The 23,921-nt window shown below is 33.6% G+C and overlaps 1 protein-coding gene across 1 annotated transcript; it reads left to right on the plus strand.

The window, feature by feature from the left end:
• The first annotated feature begins 18,766 nt into the window (after positions 1-18,766).
• Positions 18,767-23,834, plus strand: LOC139885886 (uncharacterized). The gene is made up of 3 exons (XM_071869642.1): positions 18,767-19,558; positions 22,941-23,186; positions 23,652-23,834. Exons 1-3 carry the CDS (start codon positions 18,839-18,841, stop codon positions 23,781-23,783), a joined length of 1,098 nt encoding a protein of 365 aa, XP_071725743.1. The 5' UTR covers positions 18,767-18,838; the 3' UTR covers positions 23,784-23,834.
• The last annotated feature ends 87 nt before the right edge of the window (positions 23,835-23,921 follow it).

Raw genomic sequence — 23,921 nt, forward strand, 5'->3', positions numbered from 1 at the left:
TTGAAGATCAACTGTAAGTTACTGCCTCGTTAAAAACCTTGCTAAAGAAAACCCAGTGGGAAAAACTTTAGCTAAGGGAAAAAGAGTACAGCATGGAGTTGACTCCCCCTCAAGTAGACATCGCTTCGGTTGTTACATCTTTTGAACATGTCTCATGTCAATGTTATGAACGTGTGTTCTGAAAATAGCAGTTGGAAGTGCTTTCGTGAAAAGATCAGCAGAGTTTTTGCTGGATTGAACATATCTCATTTCAATCTCGTTGTCCTTAATGAGATTTTGAGTGTATGAGAAGAATCTAGGAGGTATGTGTTTGGTTCGGTCACTTTTGATATACCCTTCTTTCATCTGTGCTATGCAAGCTGCATTATCTTCATAGATAATTGTTGGACTTTTATCGCGTTCTAGTCCACAAGAATCAGTAATGATTTGTGTCATTGATCTCAACCAAAAACATTCCCGAGTAGCTTCATGTAATGCAATCACTTCGGCATGATTTGATGATGTAGCAACAAGTGTTTGTTTTTGAGAACGCCATGATATTGCAGTACCTCCATTTAGGAATACATATCCAGTTTGAGATTTAGCTTTATGTGGATCAGATAAATAACCTGCATCAGCATAACCAACCAAATCTTGTTTTGATTCGTTAGAATAAAATAATTCTAAATCAGTAGTTCCTCGAAGGTATCGAAATATGTGTTTGATCCCATTCCAGTGTCTTTTGGTAGGAGAAGAGCTGAACCTTGCCAACAAATTAACTGCAAAAGAAATGTCAGGTCTTGTACAATTTGTAAGATACATAAGAGCTCCAATTGCACTAAGATATGGTACTTCTGGTCCAAGAATATCTTCATGATCTTCACATGGACGAAATGGATCAGTTTCAACATTGAGTGATCTAACAACCATAGGAGTACTTAATGGTTTTGCCTTGTCCATATTGAAACGTTTCAAAATCTTTTCAGTATATGTTGTTTGATGTACAAGTAAACCATTAGGCATATGCTCAATTTGTAAACCAAGGCAATACTTGGTTTTTCCGAGATCTTTCATTTCAAATTCTTTCTTTAGAAGTTGAATGGCTTCATAGATCTCTTTATTTGTACCTATGATGTTAAGATCATCAACATAAACAGCTATGATCACATATTCGGATGTTATTTTCTTAATGAAAACACAAGGACAAGTAAGGTTATTTGTATACCCTTTGCTTATCAAGTAATCACTTAATCGGTTATACCACATACGTCCCGATTGTTTTAACCCATATAAAGATCTTTGTAATTTAATCGAATACATTTCTTTGGGTTTTGCATTTGATGCTTCTGGTACCTTAAATCCTTCAGGTATCTTCATATATATATCACTATCAAGTGATCCATATAGATAAGCAGTCACAACATCCATGAGATGCATTTCTAAATTTTTAGAAACTGCCAGGCTGATTAAGTACCTAAAAGTAATTGCATCCATAACAGGGGAATAAGTTTCTTCATAATCAATTCCCGGTCTTTGAGAAAAACCTTGAGCTACAAGTCTAGCTTTATACCTTGTAACTTCATTTTTCTCATTTCTTTTTCGGACAAAAATCCATCTGTATCCTACAGGTTTCACATCTTTAGGAGTGAGAATGATGGATCCGAAAACTTTTCTTTTATTGAGTGATTCTAATTCAGCTCGTATTGCTTCTTTCCATTGAGCCCAATCATGTCTATTTTGACATTCAACCATAGATGTTGGTTCTGGATCATCATCATTATTCATGATGTCATATGCAACTGATAATGCTAAAAACGAACATATATTTCATAGCATTATTCCTCAAGAAAGACAAGCTTTTAGTTGCAATTGTTCTATTTACAAGTGATATTCGTTTAAATAATAAAAGGTGAAGACAAAAGACAGATTCGACGAATTGAAGACGCAAACGACCAAAAAGCTCAAAAGTACAAAAGACAATCAAAAAGGTTCCAATTATTGATAAGAAACGTCTCAAAATCACAAGAGTACAAGATTCAAAACACAAAGTACAAGATATTAAATTGTACGCGAGGACGTTCGGAAATCCGGAACCGGGACCAGAGTCAACTCTTAACGCTCAACGCAACGGACTAAAAATTACAAGTTAACTATGTATATAAATATAATATAATATATAATTAATTATATTAATTATATATATATTATATATATATATTTAAAACCGTCGGCAGCAGGAAACTCCAAGGGTGTAAACTGTAAATACCTCTCCGCGACTCGCGGAGTTTTAAGGGTATTTGGCCGCGAGTCGCGGAGCCCCAAAAATCAAGTCTGGCTATAAATCAACCCGAATTCTGATCAAAATCATCATCATTTTTTTTCTTCTCATTCATACGAAGTAATATATATTTATATTTATAATTTATATTTTAATTTTAATTATAATTCTAATAATAAGGGTATGTTAGCGAATGTTGTAAGGGTGTAAGTCGAAATTCTGTCCGTGTAACGCTACGCTATTTTTAATCATTGTAAGTTATGTTCAACCTTTTTATATTAATGTCTCGTAGCTAAGTTATTATTATGCTTATTTAAAACGAAGTAATCATGATGTTGGGCTAATTACTAAAATTGGGTAATTGGGCTTTGTACCATAATTGGGGTTTGGATAAAAGAACGACACTTGTGGAAACTAGGCTATGGGCTATTAATGGGCTTTATATTTGTTTAACTAAATGAAAGTTTGTTAATGTTAATATAAAGATTTACAATTGGGCGTCCCTATAAATTACCATATACACTCGATCGGACACGATGGGCGGGGTATTTATATGTACGAATAATCGTTCATTTAACCGGACACGGGAATGGATTAATAGCCACTAGAATAATTAAAACAGGGGTGAAATTACATTCAAGGGTAATTGGTGTAATTGTTAACAAAGTAGTAAAACCTTGGTTTACACGCAGTCGATAACCTGGTGTATTCATTAAACAAAGTATTAAAACCTTGTTACAATTCGAATCCCCAATTAGTTGGAATATTTATCTTCGGGTATAATAATAATTTGACAAGGACACTTGCAATTTATATTTATGACTGATGGACTGTTATGGACAAAAACCAGACGGACATATTGAATAATCCAGGACAAAGGACAATTAACCCATGGGCATAAAACTAAAATCAACACGTCAAACATCATGATTACGGAAGTTTAAATAAGCATAATTCTTTTATTTCATATTTAATTTCCTTTATTTTATATTTAATTGCACTTCTAATTATCGCACTTTTATTTATTGTTATTTTATCGCACTTTTATTTATCGTACTTTTTAATTATCGCAATTTAATTTTATCGCACTTTTATTATTCGCAATTTCATTATCGTTATTTACTTTACGCTTTAATTTAAGTCTTGTATTTTATATTTTACATTAGGTTTTAACTGCGACTAAAGTTTTAAAATCGATAAACCGGTCATTAAACGGTAAAAACCCCCTTTATAATAATAATATTACTTATATATATATATATTTGTATTTTTATAAAAGTAAACTAATATAGCGTTGAGCTTTGTTTAAAGATTTCCCTGTGGAACGAACCGGACTTACTAAAAACTACACTACTGTACGATTAGGTACACTGCCTATAAGTGTTGTAGCAAGGTTTAAGTATATCCATTCTATAAATAAATAAATATCTTGTGTAAAATTGTATCGTATTTAATAGTATTTCCTGCTAAAATTATAAACTATTTTATATACACCTCGTTCGACATCAAGTATTTTTGGCGCCGCTGCCGGGGAACTATCTTAAAAGCCGGAAGCGCAACGCTAATATAAAAAAAAAAAAAAAAAAAAAATTTTAGTTACTTTTATTAAAAATTCGCTCTTGTAAAAATACGTTTTAATTATTCAAAAATATAAAAAGAAAAACAAAAATATTAGTATTTTTAAGATTTTGTAAATATTTAAGTTTTATAAGTTTCTTTATTTCTATTTTAGTTTATAAAAATATAAGTTTTATTTTAAAATCGTTTATTTAAATTAAAAACAGAAAACAGAAAATAATAAAAAAAAAAAAAAAAAAATAAATAAAGAAAACGCGTAAAAACAAAACCTGTCAACTGAATTCCTGAACCCCGCGACTCGCGGGGTTTTCCTCTTTATTTGCCGCGACTCGCGGAGGGCCTCTGACACACGGACAAAAAACCCTAATCACGGGTTATTTTTAATTATTATTATTATTAAAACCTAAATATTATTATTATTATTAATTTTAGTTTTATTTTTACTTTTTACTTTATATTTATGTATTTAGTATTAATTAAGTTTTTATTAAATTGTAAAATTAATAGTTTAGTAAAATAAATAATATAAAATAATATTTTTATAAAAATTGTACTTTTTACAATTTTTTGTATATTTTTATATTTTGTACCTTTTTAATCGTTGTAGCGTAACTTTTGTATTTTTAGCTCATATTTAATTTTAAACTTAGTTTTAGCTATAGTTATTTTTACTCCTAGATTTTTAGGCTTTGCCGTAGAATTCCTTAAGTGCTTTTTCTTTAGACTAAGATTTAGGTGCTTTAGAATTTTGCGACGCCTTTTAAGTTTTAGTTTCTTTTTAATTTATTTCCATTTGGGATTTAGTTTTTCCTTGTAAGCTTTAATATTTTTAGACACCTTTTACTATGTATCAATTATCATTTCAATTAGTAATTTCAATTTGCGATTATAATTTTAAGTTAGTTGTAGTAATAAGGTTAAATTAGTTAAGTATTTTTAAGTTTTGATAAGTTTCTTTTATTTTTCCGTCACCTTTTATTTTTCAACCATTTTTTCTTTTTCGACCTTTTGCGACGAACTCTTTGTCTTTCTTATTTCTCGTCATTCTAGTTTTTAGGACTTAGAATTTTATTCTACTTCTTATCTAAATTTCTTAAAATTACGAAAATTTATTTTGAGTGGTTAAATTGATAGACATCAAAATTTTCTGGTTCGTAGTAATAGTTGGATTTGTACGTGGACCGGGTTATTGGAGCCAAACAGTCCTCAATTATATTGAGACCAAACGAATCCTGCCCCTCTGCTGCATCTTTTGGCTATTCGAAACGTGGGCAAAATCAGAAAAGTCTATTAATTGGATAACTTATTATAATTTTTCTTTCCTTTTTAAAACTAATAAGATATTCAGTGAATGCACCGAGCAAGACGTTCACCACCTTTTGTACGTTCACCACCTGTAACTCGATCAAGACATCGTTTAACAAATATAACCGCCGTTGATTTTCTTTAGAATCGTCATCCAGTCGACCAAGTACTTCAGTTCAAATTTCCGATAATCCATTTTTTGCACCCGACCTCACAATTGAGAATCCAGAAAATATTCAGGAACGGTTCATAGATCCTGAACCATTAAACTTTCCTCCGGAACCACCAATCATTCAAACAGAGATTGTTGAGGAACGAACTATTAAATCAGAATCATCTAGTGATACCGAGTCAACAAATTCAACTATGGAGAATCTGGAACCTTTAAGTATGGAAGACCGAATGAGAGCTAAACGCACTGGCCAAGGTCACGCAATTACTCATCCAGACATTAATGCGCCAGATTATGAAATCAAAGGACAAATTCTACACATGGTAACTAATCAATGCCAATTTAGTGGTGCGCCGAAGGAAGATCCAAATGAACATCTACGTACCTTTAATAGAATCTGCACACTATTTAAAATCCGAGAAGTAGAGGATGAACAAATATATCTCATGTTATTTCCCTGGACTTTAAAGGGAGAAGCCAAAGATTGGTTGGAATCGTTACCTGAAGGGGCGATCGATACATGGGACGTTTTAATTGACAAATTTCTTAAACAATTCTTTCCTGCATCTAAAGCCGTAAGACTTCAAGCAGAAATTGTTACGTTTACACAGAAGCCAAATGAAACTCTATATGAGGCGTGGACAAGATTCGGAAGGATGTTGAGAGGATGTCCTCAACACGGATTAGATACTTTTCAAATAGTACAAATCTTCTATAAAGGCGTAGACATCGCCACACGAAAAGACATCGACATAACCGCTGGTGGATCCATTATGAAGAAAACCGCAACTGAAGCTTACAAAATTATTGATAACACAGCCTCCCACTCGCATGAGTGGCACCAAGAAAAAGATATCGTTAGATCATCTAAAGCGGCTAGAGCCGATTCTAGCCATGACTTTGATTCCGTTTCCGCAAAAATAGATGCTTTCGAAAGACGAATGGAAAAGATGAATAAAGATATTCACGCAATACGAATCAGTTGTGAGCAATGCGGTGGACCACACTTAATGAAAGACTGTCACATTGAACAAACGATGGAACAACGTGAGAATGTTGTCTACATGAACCAAAGGCTGGAAAATAATTATCAAAATAATTATCAACCGCCAAAGTTAAACTTCAATCGAAATCAAAACATTCTTTACAATCCAAACGGACCCAACAACAACTCGTACAACCAACAAGGTCCGAATAACCAACCAACTCAAAACAACACTTTCAATTAACAAAGACCTAACTTATATAAACCACAACAACAAACCGAAGAGAAAAAGTCAAATATGGAAGACGTGGTATTCAAGCTAGTTGAATCTCAAACACAATTTATTGAAACTCAAACCCAAACGAACGAGAGATTTGATCAGTCATTAAGAACTCAACAAGCTTCCATTTTGAATCTAGAAAAACACGTAGGTACTCTTGCTAGCTTAATGAGTGAGAGGGAACAAGGAAAGCTACCGAGTAATACTGAAGTAAATCCTCGGAATGAGAATGTTAACATGGTTTCAACAAATTCTGAAAAACCAGCACCAGAAGATGGGAAGGTTTTAGATGAGAGTAACAATGAAGAAGTTACACCACCACCACCCGAGTATGTAAAGCCAGTGGTGGCACCATACAAACCACCCATCCCGTTTCCAAGAAAAGGAGTTGAGTATGAGCAAGTGATAGGTAATAAAGATTGTGATACCTCTGGAAAGAAGAAGAAGAAAAAGAATAAGAAAGTGCAAGAAACAAAAGCCGTAAATATAAACCCGGTGAAGACAGTTCCACCAAAACCTCCACCTAGGGTAGGTGATCCGGGTGAATTTATTGTTCATTGTCTACTTAGTGATTGTGTCATGTATGATGCACTAGCAGATTTAGGTGCGAGTGTAAGTGTTATGCCTCTTTCCTTATATAAGAGATTAGGTGTAGGTAAGTTAAGTCCAACGGATATGAGTGTTCGACTCTTTGATCAAACCATTAAGCACCCAGTTGGAATTGCTGACAACCTACCCGTTCAAGTAGGCAATTTAACCTTTCTAGTCGAATTTATTGTCATTGACATAGAAGAGGACCCAAACATTCCTCTAATTTTAGGTCGGCCATTCTTAGCGTCCACCGGGGCGTTATTTGATGTAGGAAATGGAAGAATGACACTTAAAAGTGGTGACAAATCGATCACCTTTATGATTCGAAAGACTAAATCTCCACCAACCAAAACCGTTGAACCAGCAAAAATGATTGGTAACAACCATGTTGTTTTACCAACTCCAACGGTAATACTTAGCAATAATGAAATGCCTAAGTGTGGGGAAAATGAAGTAACACCTAATGATGACATGATAACAAAGAACCCCGTTGTTGATACGAAATTAAATGAACCCGTTATTAATAGTTCAATGAAGAAACTTATTAAACGGATTCGCGATGCTAGAACCAAGGGGAACTTTAAGTTATGTAACCGGTTAGTATCCAATCTATCACCTAAAGAAAAGGAGAAACTAGTTGAAATTGTGGATATTACACAGGAATCCGACCAATGGCTTAAAGAAAAAGTCACAGATAGGCAAGTTGATTATGGACCAAAAGAAATTGACGATGAAGTTAATCACAATTTCGACACCACAGCTACCTAAGTGTGGGGAGATTCAAATGTTCTAAGAAAATGTTATCTAGAGTTAGTTGTTCTGTTCTCGTGTAGTTCCGAGAATGGAATCCGATTGGTCTTTTCCGCTAGCAGACACTAAAGAACTAGTTTTCTCCCCCCATTCTGAATTTTTGTTTTTTTAGGTTTTATATGAAATTAATATGCTTTTAAGTTTTGTGTGATATTTAAAAACAAAATTTACTTTATTTCATTAAGTTGAAAAAAAAAAAATGATTTATAAAATTCGTCGTAAGTTGAAGACTAGGTCATAGAGCCGAAATTACTTTACCCGAGGGCGGGGCGACAAATTTTGTTATCATTATTTTTAATTTTATTGATTTAAAGTATGCCAAAAATATTATACTTTATAAATTTTTGAAAAGTGGGGTTATATACCAGACTTCAAAAATATGTATATATATGTTTGTATTTTATGTTATATACAAAACAGGGTAAAACAACGCACTTTCAAAGACTGTCATTAAGTTCAACAAAAAGCTACTAATTTTGATGACAAGGCGCAAAATATCAAATGTGATGTAAAATAATATGCTTACAAACTGGGTATTTTTAATCACTTTTCTACACTAATCACCCTCATGAATTTATAATTATAGTCTGATTTCATGCAAATGAGGGCATTGCATGATCTCAAGTGTGGGGAAGGGTTATAAATTCTCTCGGGTTTACACTTGGTTTATTTGCCAAATTTTGTGAAAATTTGAAAATTTTTCAATTAAATGAAGTCAAAATCATGTTTATACATATTTATGAACGGTGAAAACTTGGTGATAATACCGAAATTATCGTTACCTCGGAAAGGACATAAATTGAGAAACAACCTAAAATGCTTGAATTCATTTAAAATGGAATAAAGGAGAATAAAAAGGCAAAGAAAGAAACTAAGTGTGAGGAGAATGTACCAAGTTATTCAATTAAAAACTATCTATCACATATCTTTGTACAAGATTATTGCAGGTACTTTTGTTTTGGATGATACTAATCAGTTTTACCCGGTTTACTGTAATATATTTGAAAGAAAGATGGATCTACACGATGAATCAATTCCATCATTAAAAGGAAGTAAAGTCTTCCGAAAAAGACACGCGCTTCTTGATTTAGGTCATGAAGTTGTCGTTCAGACCAGCTGTAGGTTGACGAAAAATCTAGAAAAGTCATCACTAAAATCAGCAGGAAATCCACGGACCTCAGCATTAAACAGGGTCGCCAAGTGGTCAGATTTATCCTAACCATGAGAAGGATTTATCTCGTACAATGGGGAGGCACCGTGCAAATTAGCTGGATAAGACTAATGAATCAGATCCCCAGAAAGGATAATCTCCTTAAAGATTAAAAATCAGCTTTTAAGACTGATATTACTCAATCCTAGAGATTGACCTTAAAGATTGAGAATTACAAACTCATGGAGTTCAATGATATCTAAACTCGAGCTTGAACGAGAAAATATTTTGATCAAAATTATAAACCGATTTGTTTTCTGAAAACCCTATTTTCAATGCGTTCATTACCATTGAACGTAAAATCCTAGGAATTCACCTGGAATTCATTAGGTCACCTGAACTAAATCAGGTGTCAACCGTAAGAACGGTGGTTGCATAACATGGTCAAAGACAGGACCTTGTGCCAGACCGACAAATTATAAGGGTGAGCTTTACTATTGCTCCTACCAAGGATAGTAATTGCGTCCGACACGTTATAGACCATAATCAAAAGCATGTCACGGGACATTGCCTTAAACAGTTGCTTGTTCAACGCTTTCCTTTACAACCGGACGGTAGTTTGCCGAAAGGTAATATACGGAACAAGTAAACTGGACGTGTTGCTTTCCAAATACAAGGTTAGCAAGTGGGTGACACAAAACCGCAAGTTTTGAGCTAAAATTTTCAAATCTGAAACCCACCAAACCCACAAAAATATTTTGCAAACACCGGTAAAGGGTTATTCCGGAAAACTTATCTAGGGTAAAAACTAGATTTAATTTTCAAAAGATCAAATGTTTTCATAAAGATCCAATTTCCTTAATGGATCTAAATTTTTATAGTCATGTGGGACTGTAAACCATATCGTTACTACCATTGTTTATACCGCCGTATAGAAATCACTGATGTACAAAGTGTGAAGAATAAAGAAGTGATTCTAGTATTTCAAGACAATATTGCTTGAGGACAAGCAACGCTCAAGTGTGGGAATATTTGATAATGCTAAAAACGAACATATATTTCATAGCATTATTCCTCAAGAAAGACAAGCTTTTAGTTGCAATTGTTCTATTTACAAGTGATATTCGTTTAAATAATAAAAGGTGAAGACAAAAGACAGATTCGACGAATTGAAGACGCAAACGACCAAAAAGCTCAAAAGTACAAAAGACAATCAAAAAGGTTCCAATTATTGATAAGAAACGTCTCAAAATCACAAGAGTACAAGATTCAAAACACAAAGTACAAGATATTAAATTGTACGCGAGGACGTTCGGAAATCCGGAACCGGGACCAGAGTCAACTCTTAACGCTCAACGCAACGGACTAAAAATTACAAGTTAACTATGTATATAAATATAATATAATATATAATTAATTATATTAATTATATATATATTATATATATATATTTAAAACCGTCGGCAGCAGGAAACTCCAAGGGTGTAAACTGTAAATACCTCTCCGCGACTCGCGGAGTTTTAAGGGTATTTGGCCGCGAGTCGCGGAGCCCCAAAAATCAAGTCTGGCTATAAATCAACCCGAATTCTGATCAAAATCATCATCATTTTTTTCCTTCTCATTCATACGAAGTAATATATATTTATATTTATAATTTATATTTTAATTTTAATTATAATTCTAATAATAAGGGTATGTTAGCGAATGTTGTAAGGGTGTAAGTCGAAATTCTGTCCGTGTAACGCTACGCTATTTTTAATCATTGTAAGTTATGTTCAACCTTTTTATATTAATGTCTCGTAGCTAAGTTATTATTATGCTTATTTAAAACGAAGTAATCATGATGTTGGGCTAATTACTAAAATTGGGTAATTGGGCTTTGTACCATAATTGGGGTTTGGATAAAAGAACGACACTTGTGGAAACTAGGCTATGGGCTATTAATGGGCTTTATATTTGTTTAACTAAATGAAAGTTTGTTAATGTTAATATAAAGATTTACAATTGGGCGTCCCTATAAATTACCATATACACTCGATCGGACACGATGGGCGGGGTATTTATATGTACGAATAATCGTTCATTTAACCGGACACGGGAATGGATTAATAGCCACTAGAATAATTAAAACAGGGGTGAAATTACATTCAAGGGTAATTGGTGTAATTGTTAACAAAGTAGTAAAACCTTGGTTTACACGCAGTCGATAACCTGGTGTATTCATTAAACAAAGTATTAAAACCTTGTTACAATTCGAATCCCCAATTAGTTGGAATATTTATCTTCGGGTATAATAATAATTTGACAAGGACACTTGCAATTTATATTTATGACTGATGGACTGTTATGGACAAAAACCAGACGGACATATTGAATAATCCAGGACAAAGGACAATTAACCCATGGGCATAAAACTAAAATCAACACGTCAAACATCATGATTACGGAAGTTTAAATAAGCATAATTCTTTTATTTCATATTTAATTTCCTTTATTTTATATTTAATTGCACTTCTAATTATCGCACTTTTATTTATTGTTATTTTATCGCACTTTTATTTATCGTACTTTTTAATTATCGCAATTTAATTTTATCGCACTTTTATTATTCGCAATTTCATTATCGTTATTTACTTTACGCTTTAATTTAAGTCTTGTATTTTATATTTTACATTAGGTTTTAACTGCGACTAAAGTTTTAAAATCGACAAACCGGTCATTAAACGGTAAAAACCCCCTTTATAATAATAATATTACTTATATATATATATTTGTATTTTTATAAAAGTAAACTAATATAGCGTTGAGCTTTGTTTAAAGATTTCCCTGTGGAACGAACCGGACTTACTAAAAACTACACTACTGTACGATTAGGTACACTGCCTATAAGTGTTGTAGCAAGGTTTAAGTATATCCATTCTATAAATAAATAAATATCTTGTGTAAAATTGTATCGTATTTAATAGTATTTCCTGCTAAAATTATAAACTATTTTATATACACCTCGTTCGACATCAGCAACATTAAATGAAAATTTCTCATCAAGATTTTTCATTTCATTTCGGTTCCATAATATTTTTGAATATGCATAATTGATTGCAATTTCTGTATTGACATCATCAATCTCCTCTGCAGTAGGAGTACTGATTTGTGGTTCTTCTTGAACACTTTCTTTTACTTCATTATCAGCTGATTTTCTTTTTCGAGGATTTTTATCCTTTGAACCAATTGGTCTTCCACGTTTCTGACGTGGCAAAGATTCATGAGTGACGTTATTGCCAGCTTTTGGAATTTCAATTCGAGCTGGAGTATTTACTGCTGGTATATATGATTTTGTCACCGTTTTTGTATCTGTAAATGCATCAGGCAATTGATTTGCAAGTTCTTGTATATGCATTATCTTTTGAACTTCTGTCTCGCATTCTTTTGTGCGAGGATCAAGATACTTTAATTGAGGTTCACACCATGAAACATCATTTTCTTTATTTTTCATTTCTCCCCCTAATCTAGGGAACAATGTTTCATTAAAATGACAATCAGCAAAACGTGCTGTAAAAACGTCACCTGTCATAGGTTCAATATACCTTAATATTGAAGATGTTTCATATCCAACATATATTCCCAACCTCCTTTGAGGACCCATTTTTGTACGTTGTGGTGTCGCAATTGGAACATACACTGCACAACCAAATGTTCTAAGATGGGAAATATTTGGCTCTTGACCAAAAGCAAGTTGTAGGGGGGAATATTTATGACTTGCACTTGGTCTGATGCGAATCAATGCAGCAGCATGTAAAATTGCATGACCCCATATAGATACAGGGAGTTTTGTTCTCATTATCAATGGTCTAGTAATTAACTGTAAACGTTTAATCAATGACTCGGCTAAACCATTTTGTGTATGCACATGAGCAACAGAATGTTCAACAACAATTCCTATAGACATGCAATAGTCATTAAATGCTTGAGATGTAAATTCACCAGCATTATCAAGTCTCACCCTTTTAATGGTGTAATCAGGAAAATGAGCTCTCAATTTAATAATTTGGGCAAGAAATTTTGCAAATGCCACATTACGGCTTGATAACAGACAAACATGAGACCATCTGCTAGATGCGTCTATTAGAACCATGAAATATCTAAATGGTCCACATGGTGGATGAATTAGTCCACATATATCACCTTGAATTCTTTCAAGAAACATTGGTGATTCTTCCTCAACCTTAAGTGGTGAGGGTCTAGTTATCAATTTTCCAAGAGAGCAAGATGTACATGGAACCATTGTATCATGATGGATTTTTTTATCCTTTAGTGGATGTCCATGAGTACATTCAATAATCCTTTTCATCATTGTTGATCCTGGATGGCCTAATCTGTTATGCCATAAACTGAATACACCAGGATCAATATATTTTTCGTTAACTACCATATGTATTTCTGGTACATTTATATGTGTATAATGTAATCCAGAACTAAGTCTTGGCAGTTTTTCAACCACATGACTCTTGTCAGTGATACTTAAATATTTCTCATTTTCTGTTGTCACTGACAGATAATCATACCCGTTAAGGTATATGTCGGAGAAACTCAATAAATTTCTGCTTGACTTGGGAGAAAATAAGGCATCATTTATTAAAAATTTTGTACCATTTGGTAGTATGAAATTTGCCTTTCCTATCCCTTTTATCAAGTTAGCAGGTCCTGATATTGTATGTATAGTTCCTTCCGTTGGTTTTAGATCAATAAAATATTTCTCGGATTTAAGTATAGTGTGTGTAGTTCCACTGTCTGCTATACACAGATCTCCACCACTTGATTGATGTTGTATTCCAGCAAAATTCATATTGAACTTCATATATAAGAAATAAATAGTGAGTACATTAATATTACACAATATTTTACACGCAAATAGATAGTACTGAAACATTTAGCAAACATAATGACAAAGACAGGCGATATTAAATCGTTTATTTTTCGAAAGACACACAACTTAAACATTCAAGAAATCTTCATATAAATCAGATGGTTTCTCAGTGACTGTTGGATCGACGTTATCCACAAAGTTTACTTCATTTTCTTTATCTTTCAGCGAATCCTGATACATCTTACCAAGATGTTTAGATGTTCGGCAAGTATTAGCCCAGTGGCCCATTCTACCACATCTGTAGCAAGATTCTTGAGAATTTTTAGAAGAATTTTCTTCAACATCTTGTTTAGTGGGCTTGTTTTGTGGTTGATATTTATATTTTCGTGGATTATTATTTCTTTGACCACCACGGCCACGACCACGGCCACGTCCACGCCCATTCCCATTACCATAAGGATGGTTTCTACCATAGTTATGGCTTTTGGCATGATGGCGATGGTTATTATAACCCCGACCTTGCCCGCGTCCTTGTCCCTGTTTATAATTATTTGCAGTATTTGCTTCAGGGATTGCAAGTGTACCAGTAGGACGGGATTGCTGATTTTTCATTAATAGCTCATCATTTTGCTCTGCAACTAAGAGATATGAATTAAGTTCAGGATATGTTTTGAACTTTAGCATTCTCAAATTTCTTTGCACTGTGATGTTTGCAGCATTCATTGTAGAGAAAGTTTTCTCCATCATGTCTGCATCACTTATTTCATGTTCACAGAATTTAAGTTGTGAACATGTATTATACAGAGCTGAGCTATATTCATTTACTTTCTTAAAGTCTTGGAACCTTAATGTTCTCCATTGTTCCATAGCAGCTGGAAGTAAAATTTCTCTTTGATTATTGAATCTGCTTTTGAGACCTTCCCATAAAACATGGGGATCTTCTACAGTCACATAATTATTTTGTAAGCATTCATCAATATGTTGATGAATAAAGCAACATGCCGTTGCTTGTTCTTTTTCAGAACAAGTGTTGTTTTCATTTATGGCTTCAAGAATGCCCATTGATTTAAGATGCATTTTTACTTTTATAACCCATGGCATGTAGTTGTTTCCAGTTGATTCTAAAGGAGTAAATTTAAGCTTTTCCAGATTCGACATTTTCTATTAAAACAAACAACATGATAAATTATAGTCACTTTATATTCATAAATATATAAACATTAAACATAAATTTAATATAACATAAATGATAAGTAGGTGACAGTGTCGACCATATGTAAGCAATCATTAATAAATGTTATATAACATAAATATAAATATTAGTAAACATAAATGATAATTAGGCGACAGTGTCGGCCATATAAATGTTAGATAATAGAAATATAAATGTTAGTAACATAAATGATAATTAGGCGACAGTGTCGGCCATATAAATGTTAGATAATTGAAATATAAATGTTAGTAACATAAATGATAATTAGACGACAGTGTCGACCATATATTATTCAGGTGGTATAACCGACCATATATCATTTAGGTGGCAGAGCCAACCATAATTAGTATTAAGATTATCGTGCTGATAACGTGTTATAATTCAGTAGGCTTATAACTACCTTTAGTGGTTTGATTCTTGATGTTATAATTCAGTAGGCTTATAACTACCTTTAATGATTTGATTCTTGATTAAGAATACTAATAATGGAGTGTAAGAACAAAGATGATAATGGAGAGAAAGAAAGAAACACTTTGTAAGTGTGAGAAATGGTGCAAGTTTAATGCTTGCATTCATGGCTATTTATAGCAAAAATATCACAAGTTTAGGTAATACAATAATATTACTTTTGTGTATCAATAATTGACTATCCATTTATATATATATATATATATATTTATATATTATAACAAAATCAAATTAAATATGAAAACCTTTTGTTAGGAAAACATCATATGAAAGCATCGCCCAAAAAGCAAAGTCAATTTGAAATCGACACCAAGAATACGTAACCTAAAGATATTCTTGATAATTTTATGTATTACGAATTTCGTTTTTAACTGACTAAATTTTTAAGATTTAAACATAGTTTTATAAGATCAACATTTATTTGATATAAGTTGATAAATTGTTAAAAAATGATTATGTAAGATGATCACAAATTGGTCAAGATATCATCACCCAAAAGTGGTAATCGATGGGAACTCTAGCTAGTTTAAAAGGGGAAGCTGAAAATGTCAACTTAAAGCTAGATTTTCCTATTTTCGTATGGGATGTTTGTCTAAACGCATGCATCATACTCCGTATCATCTAACCTTCCATGTACTAGAATTGTGTATTTTTTCATATTAGTAAAGTTATAACGTTATATGTATCTTATTAGTTACGGAGTATTATTTATAAATTTTGCACCAAAGTGTAGGTTGATTAATCTCCATTACAAAGTTCTACTCATTAAGGATACCTTTAATAAAATAGGATACTTAAATATTGAATAGTTCTACTGATTAAGGATGCGTTTCATAAAATAGAGTGATTAAATATTGAATGATTTGCAAGTAGGGTTGCAAATGATCATTATGAGCTGAGCTACTCGCGAGCTATTCGAGCTCAACTCGTTAAAAATTCAGTCTAAGTCGAGCCTAAATGAGCTCGAGCCCGAGCTTGAACTTAATTTAAAGTTCGTTTAGTAAACGAGCTCGAGTTTCACATCTCGAGCTCGAACAAACTCACGAGCCTAAACAAACTTTTCATTTATATACACTAAATATTAATTTTAAATAAAATAATAAATAGTTATATAATAATTAATTATATATTAATTATAGTTGAAAGAATAGTAGTAAATCTTATAAATGTTGAGAAAACTTACAAAAACAATGAATTTGAAATATAAAATATTACGTAATATAAAGGAAAAAAAGATTATATAACTAACGAGTCAAACTCTAGTCGAGCTCGAGCTTGTAAAATTTCAAACGAGCTCGAGCTTAAATTATTAGGCTCAAACCGAGCCGAGCTCGAGCTCTATGAAATTCAAACGAGACGAGCTCGGGCTCGGCTTTTTTGCAGCCCTATAATGCAAGCTAAGTGATTCAAATGTTTGAATGAACTAGATTCTGAATAAAAATAAAATGTTTGATAATCATTTTAAATTAACAAGGTGAATGATGTAAATTTACTTTATTAATTTTTCATATGAATTAAAAAAAGAGTTATTTTATTAGTTTCATTGATTTCACAAATGTCATTGAGATAATTTAAAGAGGATATTGCTTAAATGTTAATGAGAGTATTTTAACTATAAATAGTAAAGTACTAAACATCATATATCATTCAAAGGTACATATCTACGACCATTTCTGGTGGACCATTTCCCGTGGGTCTTCGTCAAAATCAGGCCATATCTAACAAGCACAAACAAATTCCAGCCATGTACGTCTCTTAATCAATGACAGAAACCTAATTAGCGAATGAACGAGGCTGGGTTGTGCATCAACATTAATCTTGACTGAAATCGTTTGGGGACAAATAAATATGAAAGAATAAATAGGGAATAAAGCTATCGATTTATGGGTTTTGTAGTTTAATCTTGACTGAAATCACTGCAGGTGGTATTCGGTTGCTTCTGCTGCTATTCATTTGTTTCTACTTAATTGTTGTTATTTTTCAATTTCTACTCTGTTGCTTCTGCTACTATTAATTTGAAACATACAGGCTATTATTCTTGAATTTAAGTGTTTCTACTTTAATCTTGAATTGTATAGTGTTTAAGGAACAAGGGGTTTGAATATGATACAATTCAGTTTGAAATTTTTTGGGAAGATGAAGATGGATATATGAGTAATAGAGGAAAATGAAAAATGACTATTGTTACCCTCATGTGCCAAGCACAAGCCATGACTTAATGGAGAGAATTAAATCATGTGTCAAAAGTGGACTATTCGTACAAAATGTACAAACTTTTGACTATCTAGTTGAAAAAATAAAGTTTGAACTATCCGTGCAATATTTAGCAAATACTATCCGTGTAATTTCGTCTTCCTTTTTTTTTTTTTTTTTATGTGTAAGTAAATCTTTATTGTAGGTTAATTTATTACCTGAAAAGTGTGCTTTGTTCGATTATTATAGGTAAAATTACACGTTTGGTATTTAACGTTTGTTATATATTGCATGATGGTTTTAACGTAGTTGTTCACTCCAGTTTGCATTAGTTACATGCTTTGTCCCTCGTATTAACGATTGTTAAAAAATCCCGTTAAGTTTAGTCATGTACGTGCCATGTAAAGATATTATCAATATACTCAATTGGAAAAAACGAAATTGGCACTGTTTAATTTATCTAAAATTGTAATAAGTCCAAATTGAGGAGTAGTTTAAAAAGTTACACTTAAATTGATTTTCAGTTTCTTTAAGTGAATAAATGTAAATGAAACGTAACGATATTCCAATGTGGAAGCCTGCCTCCCTGGTTTGATCTTTGGTTCGCTGACCAGCATGTCCTAAGTTTGAAACCAGGATGAACATTTTTTTTCCTGAACTATAGCAATTGGGCCCAGCGTAGCGGACTGACGCAATTACTTGTTTTATCATTTCAAATGATTTATTTTCCTTTCCTTTTCACATTTCTTAATTTTTTTGTTCTAAACTATAGCAATTGAGACCCAATTACTCATTTTATCATTTCAAATAATTTATTTTCCTTTCCTTTTCACATTTCTTCCAACACTTTCTTTTGTTTACAAAACCCAGTTTAACTTTTTCACACCAAATTTAGCAAAATCCAAAAAATGCAGTACTATATGTATGTGATGTGATACTACTGCGAGGATGCGAGCGAGTTGATCAGATCAGATGAATCCAAGTACTCTTTCGCGAACCTCATTTTTCTCAACTGCAATCGCATCCAAAGCACTCAATCGTTCCATCAAACAGCCACCCATTTCATGTTACTCTTCAATTTCCCATAAACCCACTTCCATAAACCCTAACCCTAAAACCCCATTATATCTCCGGCCACCAATCTTCACCGCAACTGTAACAGACGTCAAAAAGTTCCAAACTTGGGCCAAAACCCTAGCTTCATCAATTGGTACATCATTCGTTGATTCAGATAACGGCCCAGATTCCAACATTTTACACAGAGAACTCAATTGGCTAATTGAAGACGCTTTACAAAACCCTAATTTTGAATATGAAAAAAACGACACCGTTTTGCAATTAAGAACTGAATTAAGTGATCTTTATTTGTTATGGAATCAAAGAATTGAAAAAAGAAGGCCTTTTCAGTATATTGTTGGGTGTGAACATTGGAGGGATTTAGTGTTAAGTGTTGAAGAAGGGGTTTTAATTCCAAGGCCTGAAACTGAATTAATCGTTGATTTAGTTAATGATGTGATTAAAGATAATGATGATTTGAAAAATGGGTTGTGGGTTGATTTAGGGACCGGTAGTGGTGCTATTGCTATTGGTGTTGGAAGGATTTTAGGTGATTTTGGGAAAGTTGTTGCTGTTGATTTGAGTCATGTTGCTGTTCAAGTTGCTTCATTTAATGTCAACAGGTATAATTTGCAGGTAATGTTGTTGGTACTTTTGAAGTTTTGGTTTGGTAATTTATTAGTGAATTTTAAGTTATAGTTGTGTGATTACTAGAAGAAAGTTGATTTAGATATCACTAAAGATGTCTCAAATTTATGATTGCAAAAAAATTAAAATTAAAAACAACAACAACAACAACATTACTCAATTCCACTAAAGTGGAGTATGAGGGAGGTTAGATGTAGACAGTCCTTTCCTCTACCCTAAAGTAAAAGGGAAGTCATTCTTCTACCCAGGATACCTATCGGTCCCCAGGTAGAGGAAGTCGTCCCTCCCTATTCTGTAGAGCAGAGAGGCTGCTTCCTAGGGACCTCCGACCAGAAAGAACCATGAAATCCGATATGTGAAGTAAAAATATACAAGTAAAGTTGATAAAATAGAAACTTTACCATGAATAATGTATACTCCAATACGATATATATAGGTAAATAAAGCATATAACAATATAATGTAATATAACATATACGAAAATATGTGAGTGTCAAATATGCAAGTATAACAAGTCATGTAAGTATAATAAGTATACGTAAACATGTTGGTAAGAAGCATGTAGGTATAATATGTAGTATAAAATATATGGTATACTATGTAGGCATAGACAAATAAGTAAATTATGTTAGCATAAAAACATGTGATATGTAAGTACGTATAAATTAATTGCTATATAATGTAATACAAACATGTAACCATATAGTGCAATAAAGCATGTGAATATGCTACAATAAGTATAGATATATTATATATCCATAAAACATGTCCAGTCAATACGAAAAGTCCCACGAAAAAATAAATAAATAAATAAATAAATAAATTAAAAATAATAATAATAATAATAATAAAATAATAAAGACATATATGAAGTGCACACAAGCAAGTAGGCAAGAAATATAATATAAATATATAAAATAAATAAACACCATGTAGAACCTATTCATCTATTCTAATTCTACTCCTCCACAAATTCCTATCAGAAGTCATGTCCTCGGTCAATAAGAGCTCCTTCATGTCAAGCTTCAATCTATCCTCCAACCTACGTTTGGGTCTACCCCTTCTCCTTACGCCCCCAACAACAAGGGTCTCGACTCTCCTAACCGGGGCTAAAAGTGGGCGCCTCATAACATGCCCGAACCATCTAGGTCGTCCTTCCCTCAACTTGTTGGTTATGTTCCCAACTTCCAAGTTCTCCCTAAAAACTCCATTTGGTATCATATCTAGCATGGTCTTGCCACACGTCCACCTAAGCATCCTCATTTCTGCCACCTCCATCCTCCTCTCTTGGGCTTTCGTCATTGGCCAACACTCTGAGCCGTACAACATGGCCGGTCTGATTGCGACCTTGAAAAATTTCCCTTTCAATTTAAAGGGTACCTTCTTGTCGCACAACACCCCTTTCGCTGCCCTCCACTTCAACCATCCTACTCGTATACGATGCGTCACGTCCTCATCTATCATTCCCGATTTGTGAAGCATCGAGCCTAAATATCTAAAGGACTCTTGTGGGGGTAAAATCTGATCCCCAATTCTGACATCCACTAAATCCTCTTGTTCTTCTTCGCTCGTCTTGAAATCGCATCTAAGGTACTCCGATTTAAGTCTGCTAATCCGTAGGCCATTTGATTCTAGTGCAGTCCTCCATTGCTCTAGCCTTCTGTTAAGCTCCTCCTGGGAATCCGAAACTAAAACAATATCGTCGGCGAATATTAGGCACCATGGGATGTTATCTTGTATCCTCTTAGTTAGTTCGTCTAGGATCAAAGCGAAAAGATATGGGCTAAGAGCCGATCCCTGATGTAAACCTACCTCAACAGGGAAAAACTCTGTGTTTCCTACTGCCGTGCGTATGCGAGTCTTCGCCCCATCGTACATATCTCTAATAGTTCTTATATATCTACTTGGGGCACCCCTAGCGTTAAGAGTCTTCCAAATCAGCTCACGCGGGACACAGTCATAAGCCTTTTCCAGGTCTAAGAACGCCATGTGTAGGTTCTTTTGTTTTTCCCTATACTTCTCCATAAGGCTTCTAACGATGTGAATCGCCTCAGTCGACAAGCGTCCTGGCATGAAACCGAATTGGTTCTCTGAAACCTTTGTCTCGCGTCGGAGCCTCGTCTCAATCACTCTCTCCCAAAGCTTCATAGTATGACTAAGTAACTTTATGCCTCTGTAATTACTACATATTTGTGCATCTCCCTTGTTCTTGTAAATGGGGATGACCTCACTGAGTCTCCATTCCATAGGCATCTCTGTAATTAAAAAGTGATCAATTATTTTCAGTTTGTGTTTATGAGACCATGTTACCACCAAGGGCTATCCACATGTTTTGAGTTTTTTTTTTTGTGTGGCTAAAATAACGATAACATTAGAACAAAGTCTTTTTCATCAATAGATGAAAAAGACGAACAAAGATACAATCGGAACAGAAATGCTGCAAGGTTCGGAAGCAGTAAACGATCCCTAACACAAACCAAAGAGCAAAAGCTAACTAAAACCGCGCATTGAGCAACCGAATCACTAAAACGATCCCGAAACACAATCTAAAACAAGAACCTAAATAATACTCGAAATCTAACTAAAAAACGACAAACGACACAAAAATAACAATCCGGTCACAAACTACCCGACAATCCCTTTACCTTTTCGAGTCTTTATGATTGGCTTAATGACCACACCGTCAACCTTTAGTCGATTAAATAACTTGCCCGCCCGATTTTTAATCTCGTATGATGAAACCTTTGACGAAGAGCTACCAATCCTAATACCCGGCACGGGAGGAGGGAGCAAACCTTCCTTTTCAAGACCCTCAAAAAACCCGACGTTCCCATCCACTTCAATCACATTTGATGAACCGCCGCTAATGAGTGTACCCGTCGAGGGAGGGATTAAGCCTCGTCTTGGAAGACCATCATAAGAACCTTCATCATTCTCGCCCGATCCGTTCTCTACATCTTCATCCTGAAGAGTAAACAAACCAATATTATTCGGCTTAGTAATAACCGCCTTACCCTTACCACTTCTTTTCGTCAATTTAACATCCCTACTAACCCTATGACCACCTAAATCACCACTGTCATTTGAAGAAATACCAACATCCTCCTTTGCCAACTCATTAATCCTCACACTGTGACTACTCGGGAACGATCCAAACTTACATGGCGATAATCGGTCACCACCATTAACATGTTTTGAGTGTTTAGGCACACATAAAGCACTATCTTTATTTGTTATTGTCATGACATTCTTAAACCTTAATTATATCGTTAACTGTATTTAGTTGCTGCTTTTAATTGAGTGTACTTTTGTACCGTTGATTAACGTCAAAGTCTCAAACTAACAAAAATGACTGATAATGTTATATCAGGATAAAGTTTGTATAAAGCAAGGGTCATGGTTTGAGCCATTAAGGGAATTTGAAGGACGAGTTGCAGGCCTTGTAAGCAATCCACCATACATACCCACCAGAAACATTAGCGGGCTGCAACTCGAAGTTGGTAGACATGAACCGATACTGGCATTAGATGGTGGTGAAGATGGCATGTCTGACCTTCTGCATCTTTGCAACGGTGCTTCTTCGATGCTAAAACCTGGTGGATTTTTCGCATTCGAGGTAATGCTATTGTTGTGCTCATTGTAATGGATGTGACAATTTGGATCTATTAACTTGTAAATGGGTTGATCAGGGTTGTGTTTTCTCTCTATCAGGTCAAAAGGGTAATGAGAAATGGGTTAAAATGAAAAAGTTTTTTCGGTCGATAAAATCTTTCATAATAAAAGTAAAATTAAATACAGGAAAAGATTATTAAAGAAAAAAACTTATAAATATGTAATTTGGCATAATGTTTAAAAATATGAAGACCTGAATACGTAAATATTTCACAGCAAACGTAAAAATCCCGCATGAAGTGTAAGAATTTCCTACCAAAGTAATTTTCTCCATAAAATAAAAAAAATTAGCATAAAAGTTAGAATCTTGTTGAACTAATAATTTAATCTTTACAGCTGTATTTATATGTGACACTAATTACTAGATACCATATTTTCACAATCTCAATTGTGTTTTTTTTGGCCGCAGACGAATGGTGAAGATCAATGCAGGTTTCTTGTGGAGCATCTGGAAGACACTCACAAGGGAAACTTTCATGATCTGAAGATTATACCAGATTTTGCTGGCATTCAGCGTTTTGTAACTGGTATCCGATCATGAATCATTCAACTTATTGTTGAAGCATGCGACAGTTATTACTTAAAAAGATATGGACACAATTCAAAACTAGTTTGTCTTCATTTACTATTTTAATTTGATTTACCATCTACAAAGGCAACAATAGTTCACTACAAAATT

Source organism: Rutidosis leptorrhynchoides, chromosome 1 (assembly GCF_046630445.1).
Source record: "Rutidosis leptorrhynchoides isolate AG116_Rl617_1_P2 chromosome 1, CSIRO_AGI_Rlap_v1, whole genome shotgun sequence".
NCBI lineage: Eukaryota > Viridiplantae > Streptophyta > Magnoliopsida > Asterales > Asteraceae > Rutidosis > Rutidosis leptorrhynchoides.

Excerpts from the sequence above, each read along its gene's own strand:
- LOC139885886 (XM_071869642.1), top strand. The coding sequence starts at position 18,839 with ATGAATCCAAGTACTCTTTCGCGAACCTCATTTTTCTCAACTGCAATC. Across the intron at positions 19,559-22,940 it reads TCAACAGGTATAATTTGCAG|GATAAAGTTTGTATAAAGCA; the intron begins GTAATGTTGTTG and ends ATGTTATATCAG. Across the intron at positions 23,187-23,651 it reads GTGGATTTTTCGCATTCGAG|ACGAATGGTGAAGATCAATG; the intron begins GTAATGCTATTG and ends TTTTGGCCGCAG.